The following is a 21,193-nucleotide window of genomic DNA, read 5'->3' on the forward strand; positions in this document are numbered from 1 at the left end:
GTGCCTTAAAATTTTCTGCACCCGACTTCATGTATTGTGCGGACTAGCTTTCGACTTTAACCCCCTCGACAACCAACAAGCGAACTGAGGCTGCAACAAAGCAGCGCTTGCGTTGCCAACATAGCCGATATAGCGGAACTAAGGACACGCGATGAAGCAAGGCAACCTGCTTGGCCAAATATACAAGTCAAAAATCATGGCAGAAAAAAGGACAAAATGACTAAACAAGAAAATCGATTAGGCCAGTTTGCCGCAAATTCAAATAAAGGCTGTAACATCCCTCAAGTCTGGCATGGAGGGACAAAATCAAACAACCAGGCAAACCGGACCGGGCGAATTATCGAGCACGATCAAATTAAATAAAGGCATAAAAGCATATAAGATACCCTGACTTGGGGGTAATCAAACTTCATTAATTCACACAATAATGTCTGGATCAAGCTAAACAATAATCTGAACTAAGATAAATGAAAGGAGCTACGCGTAAAAGTGACATAGCAGGGCAATGTTCCAGGGACAGGGCTCGAGGAAGCCCTTCTCCGCGTGTCGGATCCGATATGCTCCACCAGAGAGCACTTTGTCAATGATGTAAGGACCATCCCGTGGTGGCGACAATTTGTCCTTCCCCTTCTTGTCCTAAAACCGACGTAAAACGAGATTTTCGACATTGAATGCCCAACCTCGTACGTCGCGGGCTTGATAGCGGCGAAGCTGCTGCTGGTAGATAGCTGACCTGGCTACGACAATGTCCTGGGCTTCATCTAGGGCGAGGAACTCGTCATCGGAGCCGTGCTTGAACGCGGTAATGGCCTATGCGTCCTTGCAGTCCACGATCTCGTCGGGTCCAATAGTTACATACTGACTCGTTCTTCCCCTGCTTCATGATACACAGGTCGCTGGCATCGGCATGTTGGACGTAAGTACCTCGGAAATTTGCCCTTAACTCGATTTGAAGGTCCTCGCAGCTTCTGATCGATCCAGGAGGCAGAGTGTGAAGCCGATCCTCCCACACAACAAAGTGTGTATTTTCTGTGATCAAGTTGTCGAGACCATGCAACACTTTCTTCTCCATTGCCCATTCCCGAGGCAGGTCTGATGTGACATCCTCTCCTGGTACAAAATCCCTGCTACTTTGCCCTCAGACGACGATGATTTTCTACAGTAATGGGCATCCATGACGTCCGCTACATCCGCTACCATTCAAAAGGACATTACTTATATCATTCTGCTAACGACATGGCTCATTTGAAGGCATCAAAACAGTTGCATTTTCAACAACACACAACCCTTTATCTCGCTCGTGCAAACCATCAAGGATGGGGCTTTATCCTGGGCTAAGGCCGGTGCCAAGGGTGTTAACATGTTAATTTCAGAATAACTTTGTACTCTATATGTTTCTAAATATAAAACGTTTTGACAGTTCAATTTGAACCGCTAAAACGTCTTATATTTAGGAATGGAGGGAGTAGTTGTGTTTGGGGTTGAGCAACATTGTCTTTTGCTTATGTCATGTTTCCTACATCGGTTTGTGTATGTAGGATGTTGTATCTTTTTTATTTTGTTGTTCTTTCTATCAATGCAATGATATGCGTATTTGTCAGAAATGTTTTTTCACCGGCGTGAACCAGACACGCAACGCAACACGCTCTATCTCTTCTCTTGTCCACACGCTCACTTTTTGTCTTCGTTACAACTACCATTTTCAGGCTTCAGCACGACGCAGCCGAAAAACACTTCTTCTCCACTCTCCTCTGCTCGATAACCTCCGCCCTCCCGCCATGCTCTCCGTCGCCATGAGCACCCGCCCTGTGGTCTCCCGCCGCCCGCACCTCCCAGCGCGAGCTGCTAACTCCACCCCATCCTCCTCACCTGCTACAGGTGTGTCTCCGCGCTAACCGCGTGTTCGTGCTTCCATTAGCACCCAATCTGCTGTTTTTACGTATAAATAATCCCGTGAGAAAAACATTCGCAGAGACTCGTGGAGCCAGGCCGGGGGCCGAGGTGAGGCGGTCGCTCCTCCGCCCGCGCCCGATCGTGCTGTCATCTGTGGCCGGTACTAACTCGAAGCTTACCTTTTGTGTACTTCTTTTTCATATCTCTTGCTGGCAACGTTTTCGATGAAATGGCTCTGAGAATACTGCTGTTTCTGCGTTCAGTGGGGAGTCTGGTTGCTGCTGGGGCTGCGAATGCTGCCGACCTCGGGGATTCTCTGGTGAGACAACATGGAGGGCCTTCAAATCTGTTTTGTTCTTATCGTTCCTGGATGCCTCCTTGTTCTATAGAAGCTGTTAGTTTTAGGCATTAGCTAAAATCAAACTTTGACTATCAATATCTTCAAAGATATTTGGATTAGTAGTGTAACACGTAGCCAATTTCATAAGCCGTAATCAGCACACCATGCATCAAAATCAGTCTGTACGCTATTGCAAAGTGCTTCCAAACTATCTAGGCTATATCTGTGTTTCTTGTTTCTTGCTTGTTGCATCCCTTGGCAAACCTAGAAGGTAAAATCTTTATCTACATGGAGTGATCCCCCCAAACCTTTTCTTGTTGTTCAGCTAGGATCATCCGGACTTCTCTTGGCTGACTTAAGCATCGGAGATTGGTTTGGAGGTTTATTATTTTCAGCTGGGCAGCAAGCTAATGAGGCTGTTCTGGATCAGTTGTCTGCTCTCAGTTTCACTAGGTCAGCTTTCTTTCTCTGCAGTTAATGTGCTGTAGACACAGCATCCTCTAATTTTCTGCTCCCTATCCATACCTCTTTTCTTTCTGACCTTTTCCTCTATTCTCCAGCTTGGCAGTAATTTTTGGTGCTGGACTTGTAACTAGTTTGTCTCCCTGTACACTCAGTGTTCTGCCATTGACTCTAGGATATATAGGCAAGTATAGTGGCTATTCTGAAATGATCTCTTTGACCCAGAATTGGTTAGCACTAATGACATTGATATATCACATCTTTTAAAATCTTCCAGGTGCTTTTGGCTCTGGAAAAGATCGAGCTGAGGTAATTTAAGACAACTAAGCATATTCAGGTTTTGCGTGCCATAAAAGAACCAAAAGAAATTGATGATGGTTATCTGTCAGAATATGTATGTGCAATATCGTTATCTGTCAGAATATGTATGTGCAACATCTAATCTGTACTAAGACGCTTACATGATTAGTTTGGCTCATTGATAGTCTGTGTCATACCTGATACAAATTGAGTTGTTTTTGTTCTATCTAGTAGATTGTTGGAAATTCAGTTGCTTTCTCATTAGGACTGGCAACAACCTTAGCCATCCTTGGTGTTGCTGCTTCTTTTGCTGGAAAGGCTTATGGGCAAGTAGGACAAGGACTCCCAGTGGCTGCTTCTGGGTTAGGAATCGTCATGGGACTGAACCTACTTGAGGTAAATCACAGACCAAAAGGAAAATTCATAAACTGGGGCATGTTAATCAATTTATCTTTCTACCATGCAGTCTTAAAGCCAAATCGATCAGGAGTTGATTTCATTGTGGTTTCTTTTTTCCTTAAATAATTGTAAAAACATACTCACAGTGGTAATTCCTTTCGTTGAAATTTAAGTTTCTGTTATTGCTTCTGTAATAATATTAGGTATAAGCACACTACCCTAATCCATTTTCTTTTCTGATTATGTTGTATCCGACAGGTAGTTGAGCTACAACTTCCCTCATTTTTCAGCGATTATGATCCTCGAGCTGCTGCAGCTAACTTGCCTTCCAGTGATGCTTCTTGACACTATTTTTTATTTCTTCCCTATATATGTCATTATATTTCTTTTAATCAGTCAGTAATATCTTGCTTTTTCCTAACTGTATTTGGTTGTCAGGTGTACAAGCATATCTTGCTGGCCTTACATTTGCTTTAGCAGCATCACCTTGCAGTACACCTGTTCTTGCTACCCTTCTGGGATATGTTGCCACTTCAAGAGTATGCATATAACAGGATATATAAGTTGCCTCAGTACTTTGTTACGTAGCTTAAAGCTCAATTGCAGAACTATTTTAATTTTTGTGATAGACTTTAATAGTTTAATTAGTAAAGTTAGTAATTCGCCATGTGATTCACATTTGTTTAAACTCTTCGCTTTCCAATCTGTGTTACCGTACTTTAATATGCTTGGTTAATATGTTGACATGTAGTGAACATGTAGTATCGGCTTCCTCCAGCTTATTCCTTCTCTTAAATGATGATGAAGTCTGGTCACTACAACTTCAACGTTCTCCTGTCAGGATCCAATTGTTGGGGGAAGTTTGTTGTTGACATATACAACTGGCTATGTTGCACCTCTTCTCATTGCAGCCTCTTTTGCTGGAGCATTGCAGGTATACATATAGAAATTATTAAGTACAGATAAGATAGTACCAGCAAAAACTGAAACTTCGAGTTGCTCTTGGACTTCATGAACATCATCATTCTAATAGATCAACCACACATGTTTTTTCTACTTTTGAGTTATGATGGCTGATTAGTTAATTGCCTTCTACAGAGTTTGCTGTCATTCAGAAGATATTCCACATGGATAAACCCCATCAGGTATCTACTTCTTAGTTTTTAGTTGTTACTGTCTTGTTTTTCTTTTCTGTTGAGTGAATATTTAACTCTACATCAACTCGCATCATGTACTTTTTGGTCAAGATTCTAAAATCAACTCTCATATTGGTGAACTTAATTTTGTGCATAAAATTGTCAAATCTAACCATATGTGTCCAATTCCTTGTACAAATACAGCGGATATACTTCACAATGCTAAATTACTAACTAAATCCATTCCTGGACTAGCTATGTAATTAAATACTTATGTACACTATATATTGATTGCCAATTACCAACACATGATAACTGACATATGTAAGAAATAGCTACCCCTTTTTCTTTGGAGGTGAACATTTAAAGCATTTACATTAACTATCTATGTACACTGTATATTGATTGCCCAGTAACAACACACGATAATTACCCTATGTAAGAAATCGCTAGTCCTTTTTCTTTGCAGGCGAACATTTAATCTACCTTTATTTTAAAGATATCAAGCATATTTTGTTTTATACAATTTCACTATCTCAGCTCAGGACTCACAGTTACACCTTTTGTCTTTCTTTTTGGCAAAGATAATACGTCAAACCTACCCTTTTATTCTGCTCTAGAATACTGCTTTTTCCAAAGTACTGTTCTAAACTTATACCAAAAATGGTGCCGTTCCTATTCCTCACGGAGGTTCTAACCAAGATCCTATCATCGAGGAAAATATCCTCAGAAAAATACCAAGAATTCCTTTTAAATTGTATTTTCTATTTGTAGAAATGCATTGCACTAACATTTGCTTGGCAGTGGTGCATTTCTATTGGGTGGAGGTGTTTATACCCTACTGGACAAGCTGTTCCCTGCGACATCAATGGTGATGTGAACTGTAGAGTTGTAGGCCATTGCTGAACAAGAGCTGCTAGACAAGGATCACCATTGTTGCACATGCCAACATATGTCTTGCGATGTAAAGTAGCTAAACATAAATGGCAAGGAAGTAGCATCAGTTTATAGGAATGCGAATCTGTTTACGGTAACTTAAACATCTTGATCTCAGCAGTCCACAGAAAAGTTTGAGGTTTGACCCCATTCCCTTCAGGGACCCAAAAGAAAACAACACAATAAGTAAATATCTACATGCCCATCTACTATGTATGAACTTGATACTATATGATTTGTGTAGTTACCTCAGCAGGTTTTATTACAGGGGATATCAGCACAGAATCATTCTGTTTTTTACAACCTGCAATAATCAAATCACAGAGAAACATAATACTCCAACTTGAATGGGCTCCAACTTAAACCAGCCTGCTCCAAATATTTGACTAGGTGCTTTCCTGTTTACAGCTCCATAATTCATGCAGGACTTCACATGCTGAGTAGGAATTTTCTGTACTCTTCGTGGAGATTTTGTTCTCAGGCATAACTTCCATTGCTTTTTTTATGCTTCAACGGCGGGCTTACGCCTGCCTGAACTTTATTACCAACCGAATAGCCCAGAATATAGTTCAGAGTTACATTGAGGGAGAGGGGGGATTACGGGGGAAGAGTACAATAGTTTGATGAAGCTATAACTTCCATCGTCAATTTCCATATGATCAGCATTCTATCACCCGGGGATTCATTTCCATATGATCAGCATTCTATCATCCCGGAATTCCTGTTTTCAAGTGCCATACTTGTTATTAACATAAAAATATACTTGATTTCACTATTTGTTTGCTATTATTTGAGATAGTAAATCACTTGTTCATTGTGAAGTTCGTTACTCCTCGAGATGCCCGTCGGAGCAAGAGCTTCCTTGCATCAATAGCTATTCCCTCTGGCTGCATTTCAAAGAATTGGGATAATTTCAGAAAGGTTGAGGAAAATTTAGTTTCTTGGTTCATTCTCTGGTTTCCAACTTTACGTCACCTCTTCTGGAAACCAAACCCCTGGCTTTGTGCTGCCTTCTAGAACTGCTAGAGCAAATGCGGCCGCTGCATAGCCCACGGATCTGAATGTCCAATCTAAACTGCTTAGCTTCAATGTAATGATACGGGCAAAACAATGTTGGGCACAAGCAGGGGCTATACTTCAACTTTATCAAATGCATCGTGTTTGTGTTATCCGTATTAAAATTGTTATCCGGAGTATTTTACTCCCTCCGTCCCAAAATTCTTGTCTTAGATTTGTATAAATACGGATGTATCAAGTCACGTTTTGGTATTAGATACATCCGTATCTAGACTAATCTAAGACAAGAATTTTGGGACGGAGGGAGTATATGTTAGAACTTGTAGATTTAAAACATAGATTGGGAAACCAATTTAGTAGGTTTATGTCTACCAAGATGGATTGTGCCAGAAAATTGTGCTTACACGGATAGATTGTTGTGAGCAAATAATCCAGTAGTGGTGTGCCCGTTTGAACTTTCGAGATCAATCTGCCCAAACAAAACCAAATTGGTTAAGTGGTATTCAACATTTCTAATACACTGTCCTGGGCATTGACACAACAAACTTAATAGTTAACAACAAGTGTGCAAGTACTCACTCTCATGGCGACACGCTCTCCTACAATCCCATCAATAACTCGGATGAAAGGGTCAACACACTCAGCAAACTTTAGAGTGACATTTTTATCTCTTAAAAGGTCCTGCATATAGACAATTTGTTTTTCTAGCTTAAGATTATACTCCAAACTTACTTGGTGCCAAATAATTTCCTAGTTTCAAATTAAGCTCGATGCTGGTCCTTATAACACTTCTATCTACATGATTCTTTTTAACAAGTCAAAACATTTATTACTATCAATTTCATTTAATAAGATGAAGTTGCCAAATTTCGATCTCCATTTTCCTGAAGGAAGCTTTTTCTTGGTACTGGTACCTCGTAACCTTTGGTTGGTACAAGTATCAGTAACACAATTTTAAGATGCAGGTTTATCAGTACCCTTCTTATTTTGTGCTAAACTTTGACCTTGGATTTGATTAGTAGCAAAATATAAGTTATATGCCATAAAAATTATATGGGTAGATTCGTATTTGACTGAAGTTTTCAATGATATTTTTTTGGTTACATATAAATTATATCTTGTCAGTTAAATCTACGGTCAAACTTTGACCCAAAGTGTGAGGGGGGCTAATAAACCAGGCCGGAGGTAGTAGTTAATTTGAGAAACAACACGTACAGAAGGCAAGAAGTTTGCGAACGTTTCCATTCCCCAATTCCAGATGAAAGGATCTGAACCAAATAGAGCATGAACAGTTGGCAGACCTAAATTTTTGTGTGTGCTCTTCACCTCCGGTAAGTTCCTGCATTTGTTCAAGTAATATGACAGTGGTTTATTTTTCTCAATTATGGGAGGGGAATAACCATGATAATGGCTTGTTGCAGAGGAACATATAATTTGCTTTGCCATGGTATAGTAGAGGTACCCGACACCACATTTTTAATGAAATAAACTTGCATTGATCAAATTTCATTGGTATAATTTATTATAATTTGTGTTTGATGAAATGGAAACAATATATTCAAGGACTTACATCAAGTAAACATATTTCTTCCCAATCCCTTTTCCAAAATCAATGTTGCGAGCTCCACTGTAGGGTTTTAGTTTGATTTCGCTCCCTGGGTTTGTCCATAAAAAGATCAGGCAAGACGAGGATCATTTCTATATATTCACTGAGTATTATAAAAAAAAGGACAGCAAGTCCAAATGCAAGGGAACCTTTATCATAGGCAATTACATCCTCCCCAAGAAGTAACAAGCTTGTGCCCAACGTAGTTGGGCCTGCACCACCTGTACCTGCAATGTAATAGAAGAATCTGTAGGAGGATTTAGTAAGATAGGCTTGACCAAGACTGCACATTAGGTTTGAAACAAAAGTGAGTTTTCACATCATTGGCAGTTCCCAAGTTTGTCATATCTTGCTGACCTCAGTGTTTCTGGTTCACCACCACTCTCGCCTTTTGCAGTACGTACAAGCTCAGCTGCCATCACTATCATACAAAACGATCGAGTTATGAACTAAGAAATACAATTTTCAAAAGAAAATTCAAAGGGTTCAAACTTGGGATGCAACACGGTGTTGCGCATAGGCCCGCACAACTGAATCGTGGTAAGTACAAATTGAACTAACCCATCACAACTCATTTTTATAACTAAATCGCCCAAGTTTGCATACGAGGCGGATCGGGCGCCGCCCTGCACCCTTAGTTGAAACATAGGCCCTACTAATCGAGCGTCGATATTCCCATTCTGATTGCATCTGCAGTTGCAGAGCTTTCTCAGGCATTTAATTTAAATCTTGTCAACTGAATATGTACTCATCAGGGGTTATTCACAAATTGAATACTCAATTTCCTCATCAATCTGTTACATTACCTAGATTAATCCGAGCATTACCATTAGTTGTTCATAAATGAAGCTTTATCATAGATGTGGTGGTGTGGTGTATGATTTGTAAAAAAAGGATGAAACATGAACTACTGTATGTAGTTGAGATTCTTATAATATGCACCGAGAATTAGTGTACGCAGCAATCATTTTTTTTGGATACAAATCGATGGAGAAATTATGTGTGAATGCAAGAAATAAGACCATTGCTCACTCCAGGAGATATCCCTGCAGTTATGAGAGCTGGGACGCCGGAAGCTTTTGCTTGTTCATGGAAAGATTTTGCCCTCCATGAATAGTCCACTCCATCGCAGATATCAGTGTACCTTGTCTGGTCGGCAAAAGTAAAAAATGCAAATTAACTTAGGGCTTCTCAGATTTATATACAGAAATACTGCAAGCGTCGAAAAAATAGAACTAGTTTTGAAAAGTTGAAATAATTGAATACCACTTATATATTTACGTACGGTTCAGCATCAAATATTTCATGGCCCCACCCACCTTGGTAAATGTTGCTGCCTGCAGGACTGTGCATTTGTCATCCCTCTGGAATGGTCCAGCGGCATGAACCACCAAATCCACACCTGTGAAACAAAATAAATGAAGTGTCTATTTTTGTGAGGGAAAATAAACGGTAATGATAACTCCCGAACGTTCGGGAGTTAAACATGGCAACCCGAACGGGTTTAGATGGCAAGTTTAGTTTGCGTGAGATTAGTGAAACATGTCAATTTTCTGACAAAAAAACGAAAAAGGACAAAGTTGTCATCCCCTATCAAAAGTTGCCATCCCCTATCAACTAAAATTGCCATGTAAAAACGTTCGGGACGAAATGCTCAAAATCCGAATGTTCGGGAGTTATTGGATTCCAAAATAAATGGAAGTATCTACGGAGTAGCTATTATCAGACTAAAAATATTTTGTTCATCCATCAAATTATTCCCATGGTTGGATTCATATCGCATGTCTATGAATCTTCGGAACACCTCGGGAGTTAGGGTAATATTATTGAAGAGGACGAAAGTCGCCCGTCAGAGCCAGAACAAGCCAACGACAACTAATTCAGGATCACATTGTCTCCCCGAAGAAGAAGGCGACAATGGGTAATGGAAAACCATCCTAGATCCGATCAGACAGAATTGAGGAGGCCTTACCTCACCACCTTCTCGACAAGGCCAAAGTTGGTCATGCATTGCCTAACAGAGAAGAACCAAGGAGACCAACAAAACACAACAATCCACTTCGCGCAACAATGCAGTCCATTTCGCGCATCGACGCATCCCAAAACTACCGAGACGAGACGTAGACAAAACTGGGCCCAAGATCCAGCCCTGGATTCTTTGTTCCTGTTCCAGGCACATCCTTGCGTAGCTTTGCGCCTGAAGAAAACCGTGGTTGTGTCGCAAAACCTTGCGAAAGAAAGCTGATCCTCCCTCATTGTCCCGCGTAGGAAGGCAAACCAACCATGGTGGCTTTGCCAGCAAGCAAGACTGCAAAGAGGGCCTTTTGTGGAGGATCTTTGCCTACTCTACTTTCCTATTTAGGACTTCAATATACAAAATATATACTATTACGAAGAATAAATTGCTGTTGTCAAAGAATTTTCTTAGTATTTAGTTAGGTATTTGCATTCAAAATAAGAAAGGGACATATTAAGAACTTGTAAAATAAGGATTAGGGACCATGCAAAGAAAAGGATTAGGGATTAATTTGGATTGCGCTATATCTATCAAAGAGTATACAACAATGATGGATTTGGTAAATCAAATCCATCGAAGCTCCACATGCCCTCCGCTAACACTAATAAGCATTGTTGTACTGATGAGGACTACGAGAAACTAATTTACGTCGTCGATGAGGCCATCCCATTGCCACATCTGACCAGACACCTAGACCAAATCTTAGCCTGAGCTAGAGCTACACACACACCACACAACCAACCCAAAACTGGGGTTCCCCCACCTTGCCGGCATCAAAAGGCACCCAAAGGTGAATGGAACCACCATGGTGGCATCCCCTGCACAAAAACTCTAGCCGCCTTACTTTCATGAAAGGTGGAAGATGAGAAAAAAATCGTTTTATGCATAATTATGTGTCCTTTCCAAGTTATGTAGCTGGCCGCAATCAAGTTGCTACAAAGGAAAGTTGTTGATTGTTAAGAGACATTCCCATTATGATTTTGCTGCTGAATTAAGACTTTCAGGACCAATTATCCCTGCCTACCTTTTCTCTAAGTTTTTTTTTAAATATTGCATATGTGACAGTAATCAAGCCGCCATGCGTGCAAGTCAAACGAAATCAGGGTGTTATAGGACATGTGGTGAACAATTAAAATAGTCTTAGGATCGAACTAGAGATAAAGAAACATACAAGGAACATGAAAGCGAAATAAAATAGACATAGACTAAGGAAGACAATATTAAACACATACATAGGCCATGAGGATGTAGAATGGCTGAATGGGACAGTGTTAATCTTTTCTATAATGAAGATAACAGATTTAAACCCCACAGAGGAGAGACATGTAGCAAGGACGGGAACACATTTTTTTCTTCCACTCTTCAGAACTTTAGAAAAACAATATTATCGAGGTATCGAGAAATGGTATTAACTTAGGGAGAGTATATTACATTGAGAAAATATATTTTTGTAAAAATGCCTAAGGTCATATATAAAGTATCATAGATCCTTCCAAGCACATCTTTATAGAAAAATAACATTACTTTAAAATCCTTGGGGGTGTTGAAGTCCTCTTTCTCCTGCATCCATTAGCGGTGTGCCGTGAGGGTAGCTTGATGCCGGGCATACGCCGTAGCGGAGCAAACTAGTTTAAGCCCAAGAGCTTGTAGAAGAAGCAGTCGGGGAGTCATCGATGCAGACAAGAGACGTTGGCAGGGAGAAGAAACGTAGAAAGGGGCCTCTAAAACTCCAATGGCCTCGAAAGCTGGTTGAATCCAACCGGATCCATCAAAAATCCAAAATGACCAGATCCCGAAATACCCGCAGGAGACACAACTCCACAAGCTCTCCGCCGCCAACGATAAGCACATCAATGTAACGGGAAAAGAGTGGGGAGGACATTATTCCTACACTTGTTCACTATCGACGAGACAAATCACCCATGCTGCTGCATGCCAGATTCAGATCTGACGTCGAGCTCGCGTTGCCCAAGACCATGCACCAACACCCTCTTTTTTGGTGACCTAGCCAGGCCGGGCGGCTGTTGAAGATCATCGCACTGGAACACCAGCGCCGCCGTCAAGTATCGTCTGTCAAAGACCGCACCTGAACTATTCATCTCCATTGTGTGGAACCACAACATCTCACGGACTCCTCCACATCGCCCCCCATGATCAGCAACCTTCCCACTATCATCAGCGCCGCACCTGGCAGTGACAAGAGGGGAAGAATACAAGGTGGCGGCTAGGTTTCAGTCCCTGCCCTGACCCTCTCTCAGGAAGTGCTTTCTTACATAGAAAAAAACTGTTCACCGACTGCTTGCAACTACAGTTGCACGTCACATACCGTGTGCAACTGTACGTTTATCGACCGCGCACAACTTAAGTTGCACACACATACCTATGTGAAAATGCATGTTCGCCATCCATGTGCAACTGCTGTTGCATGTCCACATACCCATGCACAACTGCATGTCCACTTGTTGCGGGCATCTATATTTACAATTTTTTTAATACATTAAAATTATTGAGAAAATAGGAATAAAGATGCTAATGTCACCTTGATGACTTAGTTAATTCTCATTTAGATGAGAGCTAGCCGCATCTTTTTCTATGATGATTCATTTGCAATATTTTTTGGAGGAATTTTCCATCCATTTGAAATCAAACTTGCTATGATTTATTTGTTTCTCCGAGGCGTGTCAGTGCGATGTATTATACAGTTTAATACCAATGACATCTCAACGGTAGCCCGTCAATGATGGAAGTTTTTTTTAGGAGCGATGAAAGTTTTCTGTAGTATTTCTAGGCTATGTTTTAACTTTAGACCGGCCATAGAGAGAGTAACTCCATGAGTAACATAAGCTTCAACTCAGCAAAATTGTCTATGTGGCATTAAATTAATGAGGAGAGAGGCAAATTGAGTAATTTAGCTAGTTATCGTAACATCGAGTAAATTGCAAGAAACCACCACTTTAAGGGCTAGGTTATCAGAAAACACTACGTTACAGTTTTTTTGACAGAAATCACCATGTCCAGCGTAATTTTTTTGCAAATAACACTGATCGGCGGATTAGGCTTCTTTGACCTTGTTTATGACATGTGGGGCTCACTCGTCAAGAGCTGATTTGGTGTGCGCTCACAGGAAAACATGCGATGGTGGCAGCCTTCGCCGGAGTCCGGGCGAGGCCATTGAGCCATGAGCAGGGCCTATGTAGACGTACTCCGCCGTTGTGGCGCACGCCTCGGTGTTTCTCACTGAGCTCATCGCCGACCCTCTTCGCCGGAGCTGCCATGGACGGCGGCGGGGGCAGCACACGGCTGCGACGCTCCAGTGAGCAACTGTTCCTCGTAATGGACGCCCTGCACAAGGTCCCGTCCGTCGCGCCGCCCAGCGGCTGCTCGCGTCCGCCGTGCCCAATCCGGCCCTCGTGTCCCCCATGCTCGACCCCGCGCTCTTGCCTCCTCTCGGCGCTCGCGTCGGCTGCGTCGACCGTGCTCGACCCCGCGCTCGCGTCGGCCGCGTCCGTGGTGCTCGACCCGGCAATGACGCCAGCGGCAACATCCTGACCGGATCCAGCCCAGTCGTGACGCTCCGCCGCCGTCCTCGATCTGGATCGAGCCGCCTTTCTGCCCCACGACGACGGGCGACGGCGGGGCCCCCAAGGGCGACCAACTCGCGCGTGGAGGGAGGGGGACGGACGACAGCTGCCGGGCCGGTGAACGCGCATCATTCCAGCGCCTCTTCCCGCGTGAACCGGCATGTGTACGATGCCGACGACGACGAAGATGCCGGCAGCGACACGTCGTCGAGCATTCCGCCGCCATCGAATTGGCCGTCGTGGACGGGAGCAGTTGGTTCACGTCGCCGAGCAGAGCAGCCAGGATCTCTCCGGTGATGGCGCGGTGCATCGCCGGGTCGGCGCAGTTGCGCAACGGCCTCCTGGTGTTGATGTGGCGTTTTTGACTAGTCAAACTGCCCAGGTGGCCTTTTTTTTCCGAAGTCAACTACTGACAAATGGGGCCATCTGTCATAAACGTGCTCAAAGCGCTCTAATCCGTCAATCAGTGTTATTTGCAAAAAAATTACGCAAGACATGATGGTTTCTGTCTAAAAAATGTAACCTAGTGTTTTCTGATAACCTAACCCTTAAAGTGGTGGTTTCTTGGAATTTACTCCCGTAACATCACATATTTCAATACATATGCTTTTATAACCTAACAAATAAAGTTTTGCATGACGCCACATTTATGTTACTACTCATTATAAAGTTAGTAACATAGCCTAAGACAATGTGCATGTTACTCGAAATTGTGCAGAGCACTTGGCGACGACGCTCACTCCTGCCATCAAATTGTCTTGGCATCCTCAATCACTATAATAGCCTCATTGTATGCATGTCTTTATCATGTATAGTATTTATCTTTCCCCTGTTTAGTATAGCTGACGTAAAGTACATGCGTTCCGTTTCCACACGACAAAGTTCCTATCCAGTACACTGTTCCAACACCGCCGGCAGAAGTTTCTTTTATGTCGTTTAACTTTGCTGGTGCACTTTCAACATGAAAAAAAAGATGCTCTCTTTTTTTACCACTTACGCTCTAAAGTTTCGAGTCCGGACATGTAGTATAATATACTTCCTCCGTTCCAAAATAGATGACTTAATTTATACTAACTTTAGTATAAAGTTGAGTCATCTATTTTAGAACCGAGGGAGTAAATAATAAGTGCTTGGATTCTTAGTACGGGCAAAGACTTTCTAGTCCAACCTATTCGGATACGATCGACACGGCAATCGTAAATGCACTGTGTCTAGTCCACTAGGCAGAAGCATGCATGGCTACGCGTTCTACCGGCTGCGAGTGATCTGGTTCCAATTAGATCCACCCAGAAAACGCCAAAGTGCTAGCAATAGTTTGAACACACAAAAAAAAAAAACTTCCAGGGGTAAAGCCATAGATGAGAAAGTTACCATTTGTTCTATTCTTTTTCATTCTATTGAACTCACCGGTAGCTAATTCGAGCGACAAACTGACAAATCATGAGATAAATCTCGCTTCATTTAGAAACTCAAGCCACGTTCATCCTCCTCTTCTTGCACACGATGCTATTATGAGTAAAATGATTTACGAGGAATTATACGATAATCTACTCCTGTGCTCAGGCTCATCTGCACCCCTACTGAAGAAATAAATCAAAATAAATACTAAAAAATAAAAAAAAATCTATTTTTTGCATGGTAGATAATTTGTTGTGTGAGGTCCGCTCTAATTTTTATATTATTTGGGCATTTGCGTAGCTCTCGGCAAAAAAAAAAAACAAATTCAGGGCCTGTAACTTTTTTACTCAGGCCTGAGTTGTCTTTTTTGCTATGAGCTACTCAAATGTCCAAATGATCTAAAAATTGGAGCAAAGCCCACTCAATAAATTTTCTATCATGTAAAAAAAATGGATTTTATTTACTTTTTTGAATTTGTTATGATTTTTCTGACCAGGTGCATATGAGCTTGGGCACCGAAACACCGCACTTAGAATTATAGCCAAAAATGACTATTTTGTTTACATGCACATAATATAACTGTCTATTAATTTTTAGGGCACTAGTCAATGGGAGGAAGAGGAACAATGGCTGGGCGAAGAGAATCAAAGGGTCAAGCTTTGCGTTGGATCTGGCAATGACAATGAAGAGTACAGTTTGTGTAATTAGCAATATGAGGATAAAGTATCGGTTGCTCAGTCTTTACAGTCCAATAAATGTCCAACAGTGTGCTGTACTTACCGTATGATTTTTCTCCGAATTTATTGTCTCCAAACATGTACTGTACGCACTGTGTTCCTCTAAGGGAGTGTTTGGTTCAGAAGTCCTAGAACTTTTTCTAGTCCCAGGGACTAATAAAAAAGACTCTCTAGTAGAGTCTTTTTCTAGTCCCTGTAGAAAAAGTCCCTCCCGTTTGGTTCGTAGGGACTTTTTAGGGACTTTTTCTAGTCTCTGGGACTAAAAAGTCCTTGAACCAAAAACTCCCTAAGCTGGAGTGATATCTTCAACCGCAGCAATTTATTTCGTCCAATTACGCATGGATCCCTAGATAGCAATGCAGCGGCTGAGATTCCAATGAGCGTCGTTGTTGAGTACTTTTATTTCGCATCCATATATTACTTTTGAAGTTACTTTTCATTATGGCTAGTCTCAATAATAGCCCACATACCTGTAGCCACTGCAACTCTCTTCAACTTTTCAGCTTTCTTTTCCATGCATACAAGATTAAATGCATCCTTCAATTGTTTTTTTAGACACGCCATAGCCTCGGTTTATTTTTACACACAACGCTGGCTTATCATAATGCGTCTTCGTCATGTGCATCTATCAAGACACCCTTTGCATCAAAGTGACAATCCACGAATCAGTTTATGATTAGATGGTTAGGAAGATAGTAGTAACTTAATATACTTGATATGTCAAAAAGGCTTTCGCCCTATTATATATATAAAGCCATAATCAACAGCATCCGATACAAACGCACATCTGCACAACACACGCGCACACACACTCAAAACAAGATACATAAACGCGGAGCAACAACACCATCCCTAGCACTACACGAGGAGGTGAAGCCGCATATGACGAACCGTGGGCTTCAAGGCGGCGCCTTCAAGAAGGGGAAGTCACCGGAGCACCGCTGCCGCCTGATCCGAGAATCAGAGTCCCCCTGGAGCGACACAAAGGGCAATGAGAGCCGTGACGTCGCCTTCAAGAAGGGAACGAGGTACGCCGCCGCCGGTCTGTTCGAAGATAGAGCAGGTTTTCACTCCAACCACCATTCACCACCGCCGAACGGCACACCCCGGTTACCATGCCGCCCACACGGCCATGGCAACCGGGCAACACCAAGCCACGGGCTCTGCCCATGAGCACCGCGGACCCACCACTAGGGCCGCCCGCCCCGGCATCCAAGACCTTGACACCAACTCACCCGAGATCCGCCGCTATCCCAACCAACAACACGAGCGGAAAGGACCCGTCTTTCGCATCCCTGGGCTGCCCCCAGTGTCGAGACCCAATAGATCGACCAAGACTGGCCTTCATCGCCCCGTCCAGCGACACCGGACGCGAGACGAGCTCAGTCCTGCTGCCGGGCGCGAGATGAGCATGGTCCTGCTGCCGGGTGCGAGACGAGCTCGGTCCTGCTGCCGGGTGCGAGACAAGGTCAGTCCTGCCGCCGGGCGCGAGACGAGCTCGGTCCTATTACCGGGTGAGACGAGTGATGGACCGCAGCTGGGGGAGGGCCAACCATCGACGAAGATAGTGGACGAACGCCCGAGGAGAAGGATCGAAGGTCGACACAAGCCGCACACCGACGGGCCGACGCTGAAGAAGTCCAGTCGCCGTCGTGAACGACTCAGACCACTGCCAGGAGCCACCACCTCGAGCGAAGGAGGAGAAGATCATGGCAGTCCACCATCGCACCGCCACCACCACCTACCACTGCAGGGCGGCCGCCCGCGGCCCAAGCCGCCCACGGCTCGCGCCGTCACAGGGCCGAGCAAGCAAGCCCGCGGTCACCCGCCCGCTTGGACGCACACCAACCACCGCCGCCGCCACGCCTCCAGCTCTGCCAGACGCCGGCCATGGCGGAGCCAAACGTCCATGACCCAAGCAGCATGCTGCCCCCGCCACGCGTCGGGCCACCAGAGCCAAATTCGCCGGATCTGGACGGGACCGTCACGCGCGTTACCGCCAGAGAAGCCACGCCGCAGCCGCCGTGCGTCGTAGGGGCCCCAAGCTGTTGCTGCACCGCTGCCATCCAGTACGCCCGCCATCGGGCCCCGCACATCCCAGCGTCGTCCCGCGCCGGACGCCAACCGTGAGGAGAGGGAATAGATCCCCACCGCCACCAACGCCGACCTGACTTTGCCCGACGGCGCCGTGTGGTGGCGGCGGCGGGTGGAGAGGCCGACAGGGGAGGAACGAGAGGCGGCGCACTAGGGTTTCCCTTGAGGACGCTCGTGGGAGCGGCTCGGAGAGTATTGATTGGCAACCCTAGACTTGATATTGGTGCTCGTATTTTTCTGAATTTTTTAGGCCTTCTGGCAATGTGCGTTCATTGGAAGGAGACATTCCCGTCGACTACGAAGGTGTTTGTGGCAACTTCGTCAATCTCAAGATGATGTGCCGACTCAGTCTCTCGAAGATGCTCATAGGGGTAGGTGTGTGTATGCGATGAATATTTTTTTAGAAAAGGAGGTTAAACCCCCGGCCTCTGCATCAATTGATGCATGCAATCATCTTTATTAATTATTCCACAAAGGTCTGACAAGAACATACATCAATTCACCCGAAGCCACCACTCACGCCTACAAACTCGATAATGCGGAGTGCTCTCACTCCCATATCTAAAACCGGTGTCGTCGTCAATTCATCCATATAACGTATCGAGACCAACAACCGGTGAAGCCTACCTAAAACGCAGACCACATGCATACGTTTTAGAAGCCGCCACTATCATCGATCCACTGACCCATCTTCAACAGAGAGATCCGCATCTTCCTTGCCAGTCTGGACATCTGTCGACGCCACCACGGCGCCCAACGGCGCCACCGTCCTGCGCTCGTCCGTCCAAACGCAAAGACTCTGGAAGATCAATTGTGCGTAGCACCTGCCAACCAGGCATGACTCAGCGTAGCACCTATCGGCCAGGCATGACTTGACAGCTCCACCGAAGCTCCGTGCAAGACGAAGCCGCTCCACCTCATGCCTCTATCTTCCAGCGCTGCTCCATAAACGATGCACCCAAGAGAGAAACGTCATCGTAGTACCGCCATCATCCCATCTGGAAGAGCAGATCCTAGGGTTTCCCCCGAAGCAACACGAGTGTGTCGACAACAGTTACACGATGATGCCTTCATCAAGGTAACGTCGCAAAACGCCGCCATCGCCCGCCAACGGCTCGGTTTTCACCGGCAACTATGTCTCCCCGACTCGTAGCCGGGACTAGATGATGAATCTCAAGATCTGACCACCCAATCGCAGGCCAGCCACCTCTGACGGAAGAGATGACCACCACCGCTGACTGCACAGGTCAGAACATAGTCTAAGCGGAGGTGCCGCCGACGCGACCACCAGGCCCTCCACGCCATCGCCGCCGATCCAAAGGCAAATGGCGCGCCGCCGCCGCCGCTGACCGCAGCGCCGCCGCCGCCCGAACAGGGCAGGCAGACGCGCCCGTAGCCCGCGACGCCTTCGACGCCGCCGCGCCACATCCATTACCGTCGCTAACACTGCCACCACAACCGCCATTCGGACGTCGGCCGGCTGCCACACCGCGGTAGTCTAGATCGGGGTCACACCCTCGGGCCAGGGCGCCCCGAGGCACCCAATGACCCGCGGGAGGGATGAGTGCCTCCGCCGCCGCCGTCGTACGCATAGGCTATGCCCGACGCCGACCACCGAGAGCGATGAAGGGGAGGGAGAGGAAGGAGCGGTGACCCGGCGGCTAGGGCTGGAGCCCCTCGGTCGCCCGCGCGGTGGGCGACCGAGGGAAGGGGAGGGGATGCGATGAATATATACTCGTATATGTGAGCGACTTTGATTGTGCCGTATTAAAAAATAACTAGAAGAAATAATCCCCTCTAAAAAAACCAGAAGAAATACTCACCCTCCAACACCTCTTTCAGCCTGCTTGAATTGCGAATATCAACGTGGATGAACTCAGATCGCTGTCCAAGCTTAGATACCAGCGGCATACCTTTCTCCCTGGCAGAAAAAAGAAAGCATCCAAAATCAGATCGATCGTCTCTCTTGATTATCAAAAGTCGTCCCTCTACCGGCTCTCGTTGCAGTGGCACTCAGCTCGATTCAATAGGTTAACTAGCTAGTGATCACAGAGTAAAGATCATATGACTTTTTGGTAGCCAAAACATCTTATATTTTACTTCGGTCTTGTAATATAAAAGCATATTTAACACTAGTAGCATAAAAAATACTATTCTGTTCATCTTAAAATAAATGTCTCAGCTTTCTACTAACTTTAATATAAAAATTTATACTAAGATTAAGACATTTATTTTGAAAGGAAGTGAGTATTATATCACGGAACGGAGGGAGTAAAATGAAGATAGTAATAACGATCTTCAGGTCAGCTCGATCGACCATGAGCAAAACCATGCACGCACAGCTAGCACACGAGAGGCTCACAGGAGAAGCAGCTACCTAGCCTAGCCATGAGGCACAGAGGCACGTACCGGTTCCTTCCGCCGATGAGGATGTTGAGGTCGGGCCGGAGCTGGGAGAGCGCGGTGGCCGTTGAGCCGCCGACACGGCCAGTCCCGCCGAGCACGAGCACGCGGGGCCCCGAGGACGCGGAGGCGGCAGGCCGCATGCATGCTCTCACCATCTCCATTTTGGAATTGGCCGTGCCGGAACCGGAAGGAGAGCTGGCTGACCAACAACAGCGTATAGTACTTGGTAGAGCCTTGGTACAGGAGATCCGCGCGCGCCTCTTGATACAGAGCTCCTTGGTCAACTTCTGGCTTAATTACTACTCCGATCGAACGAGCCCATTGATCCTGGAGATCCGCGTGGCCTCCTTTTCTATAGCCTGAGGCAGCACGAGGATGGCAAGGGGGCTGGTCTTCTGAGTCAGGTTCACTCTTTTTCTTTCTTTCTTATAAAGACATCGAAATGCAGAGTGCTAAGGGCATTTTCAATGATGACCCGTAAATTTTCTCTCCCATCCGTTCGAGGACTGATAACGCTGTCCGCATATATTTCAAACATTTTTGTAACAAATTGAATGAAACTCATGCAAACACAGTGGATTTCATACAAACCGAACAAAAAGTCTACATTTTGAACATATTTTTACGGAATTGATAGTCACATCTTGTGTGTATTTCCCCCGCAACCATTCGTGTAGATGTGTGAGGTTCCGCCGTTTTCTGGGTTTGATTCTCGTTTGCCATGGCGGATTTCAGCGGCGCAGTGCCCTGTGGTGGGGCGAGGTGACTGGAGGGGTGCTCCATCAGGGGGATGCGTTGTTAGTTTGATCGATCTGTAAGAGCATCTCTAGCAGACCCCACAAAAAGCACTGACCCGCAAAATAACCGCTAA

General features: G+C 44.9%; 2 protein-coding genes across 6 annotated transcripts; one reads left to right on the forward strand and one right to left on the reverse strand.

The window, feature by feature from the left end:
* Window positions 1–1,635: 1,635 nt before the first annotated feature.
* Window positions 1,636–5,671, forward strand: LOC109774112 (cytochrome c-type biogenesis ccda-like chloroplastic protein 1). The gene is made up of 12 exons (XM_020332829.4): window positions 1,636–1,878; window positions 1,973–2,053; window positions 2,157–2,212; window positions 2,559–2,686; window positions 2,794–2,879; window positions 2,973–3,004; window positions 3,230–3,391; window positions 3,653–3,725; window positions 3,833–3,933; window positions 4,236–4,328; window positions 4,493–4,539; window positions 5,335–5,671. The coding sequence occupies exons 1-12, from the start codon at window positions 1,779–1,781 to the stop codon at window positions 5,408–5,410; spliced, it is 1,035 nt and encodes a 344-aa protein (XP_020188418.3). The 5' UTR covers window positions 1,636–1,778; the 3' UTR covers window positions 5,411–5,671.
* A 30-nt stretch (window positions 5,672–5,701) lies between these two features.
* On the reverse strand, window positions 5,702–20,819 carry LOC109774111 (uncharacterized). Of its 5 annotated transcripts, XM_073500142.1 has the most exons (14): window positions 20,326–20,766; window positions 19,740–19,837; window positions 16,293–16,460; window positions 9,409–9,491; window positions 9,112–9,238; window positions 8,447–8,510; window positions 8,239–8,336; window positions 8,054–8,138; window positions 7,699–7,822; window positions 7,063–7,164; window positions 6,888–6,952; window positions 6,442–6,523; window positions 6,274–6,353; window positions 5,702–6,187 (listed from the first exon to the last, which is right to left on the reverse strand). In XM_073500142.1, the coding sequence occupies exons 3-14, from the start codon at window positions 16,384–16,386 to the stop codon at window positions 6,163–6,165; spliced, it is 1,029 nt and encodes a 342-aa protein (XP_073356243.1). In that variant the 5' UTR covers window positions 16,387–16,460; window positions 19,740–19,837; window positions 20,326–20,766; the 3' UTR covers window positions 5,702–6,162. The 5 variants fall into 5 exon arrangements, with proteins under 5 accessions (XP_073356243.1, XP_020188414.1, XP_020188415.1 ...); XM_020332825.4 differs by lacking the exon at window positions 16,293–16,460 and having other exon boundaries at window positions 20,326–20,819; XM_020332826.4 differs by lacking the exons at window positions 8,447–8,510; window positions 16,293–16,460 and having other exon boundaries at window positions 8,239–8,316; window positions 20,326–20,801.
* Between the last annotated feature and the right edge of the window lie 374 nt (window positions 20,820–21,193).

This window comes from Aegilops tauschii, chromosome 5 (genome assembly GCF_002575655.3).
Source record: "Aegilops tauschii subsp. strangulata cultivar AL8/78 chromosome 5, Aet v6.0, whole genome shotgun sequence".
Lineage (NCBI taxonomy): Eukaryota > Viridiplantae > Streptophyta > Magnoliopsida > Poales > Poaceae > Aegilops > Aegilops tauschii.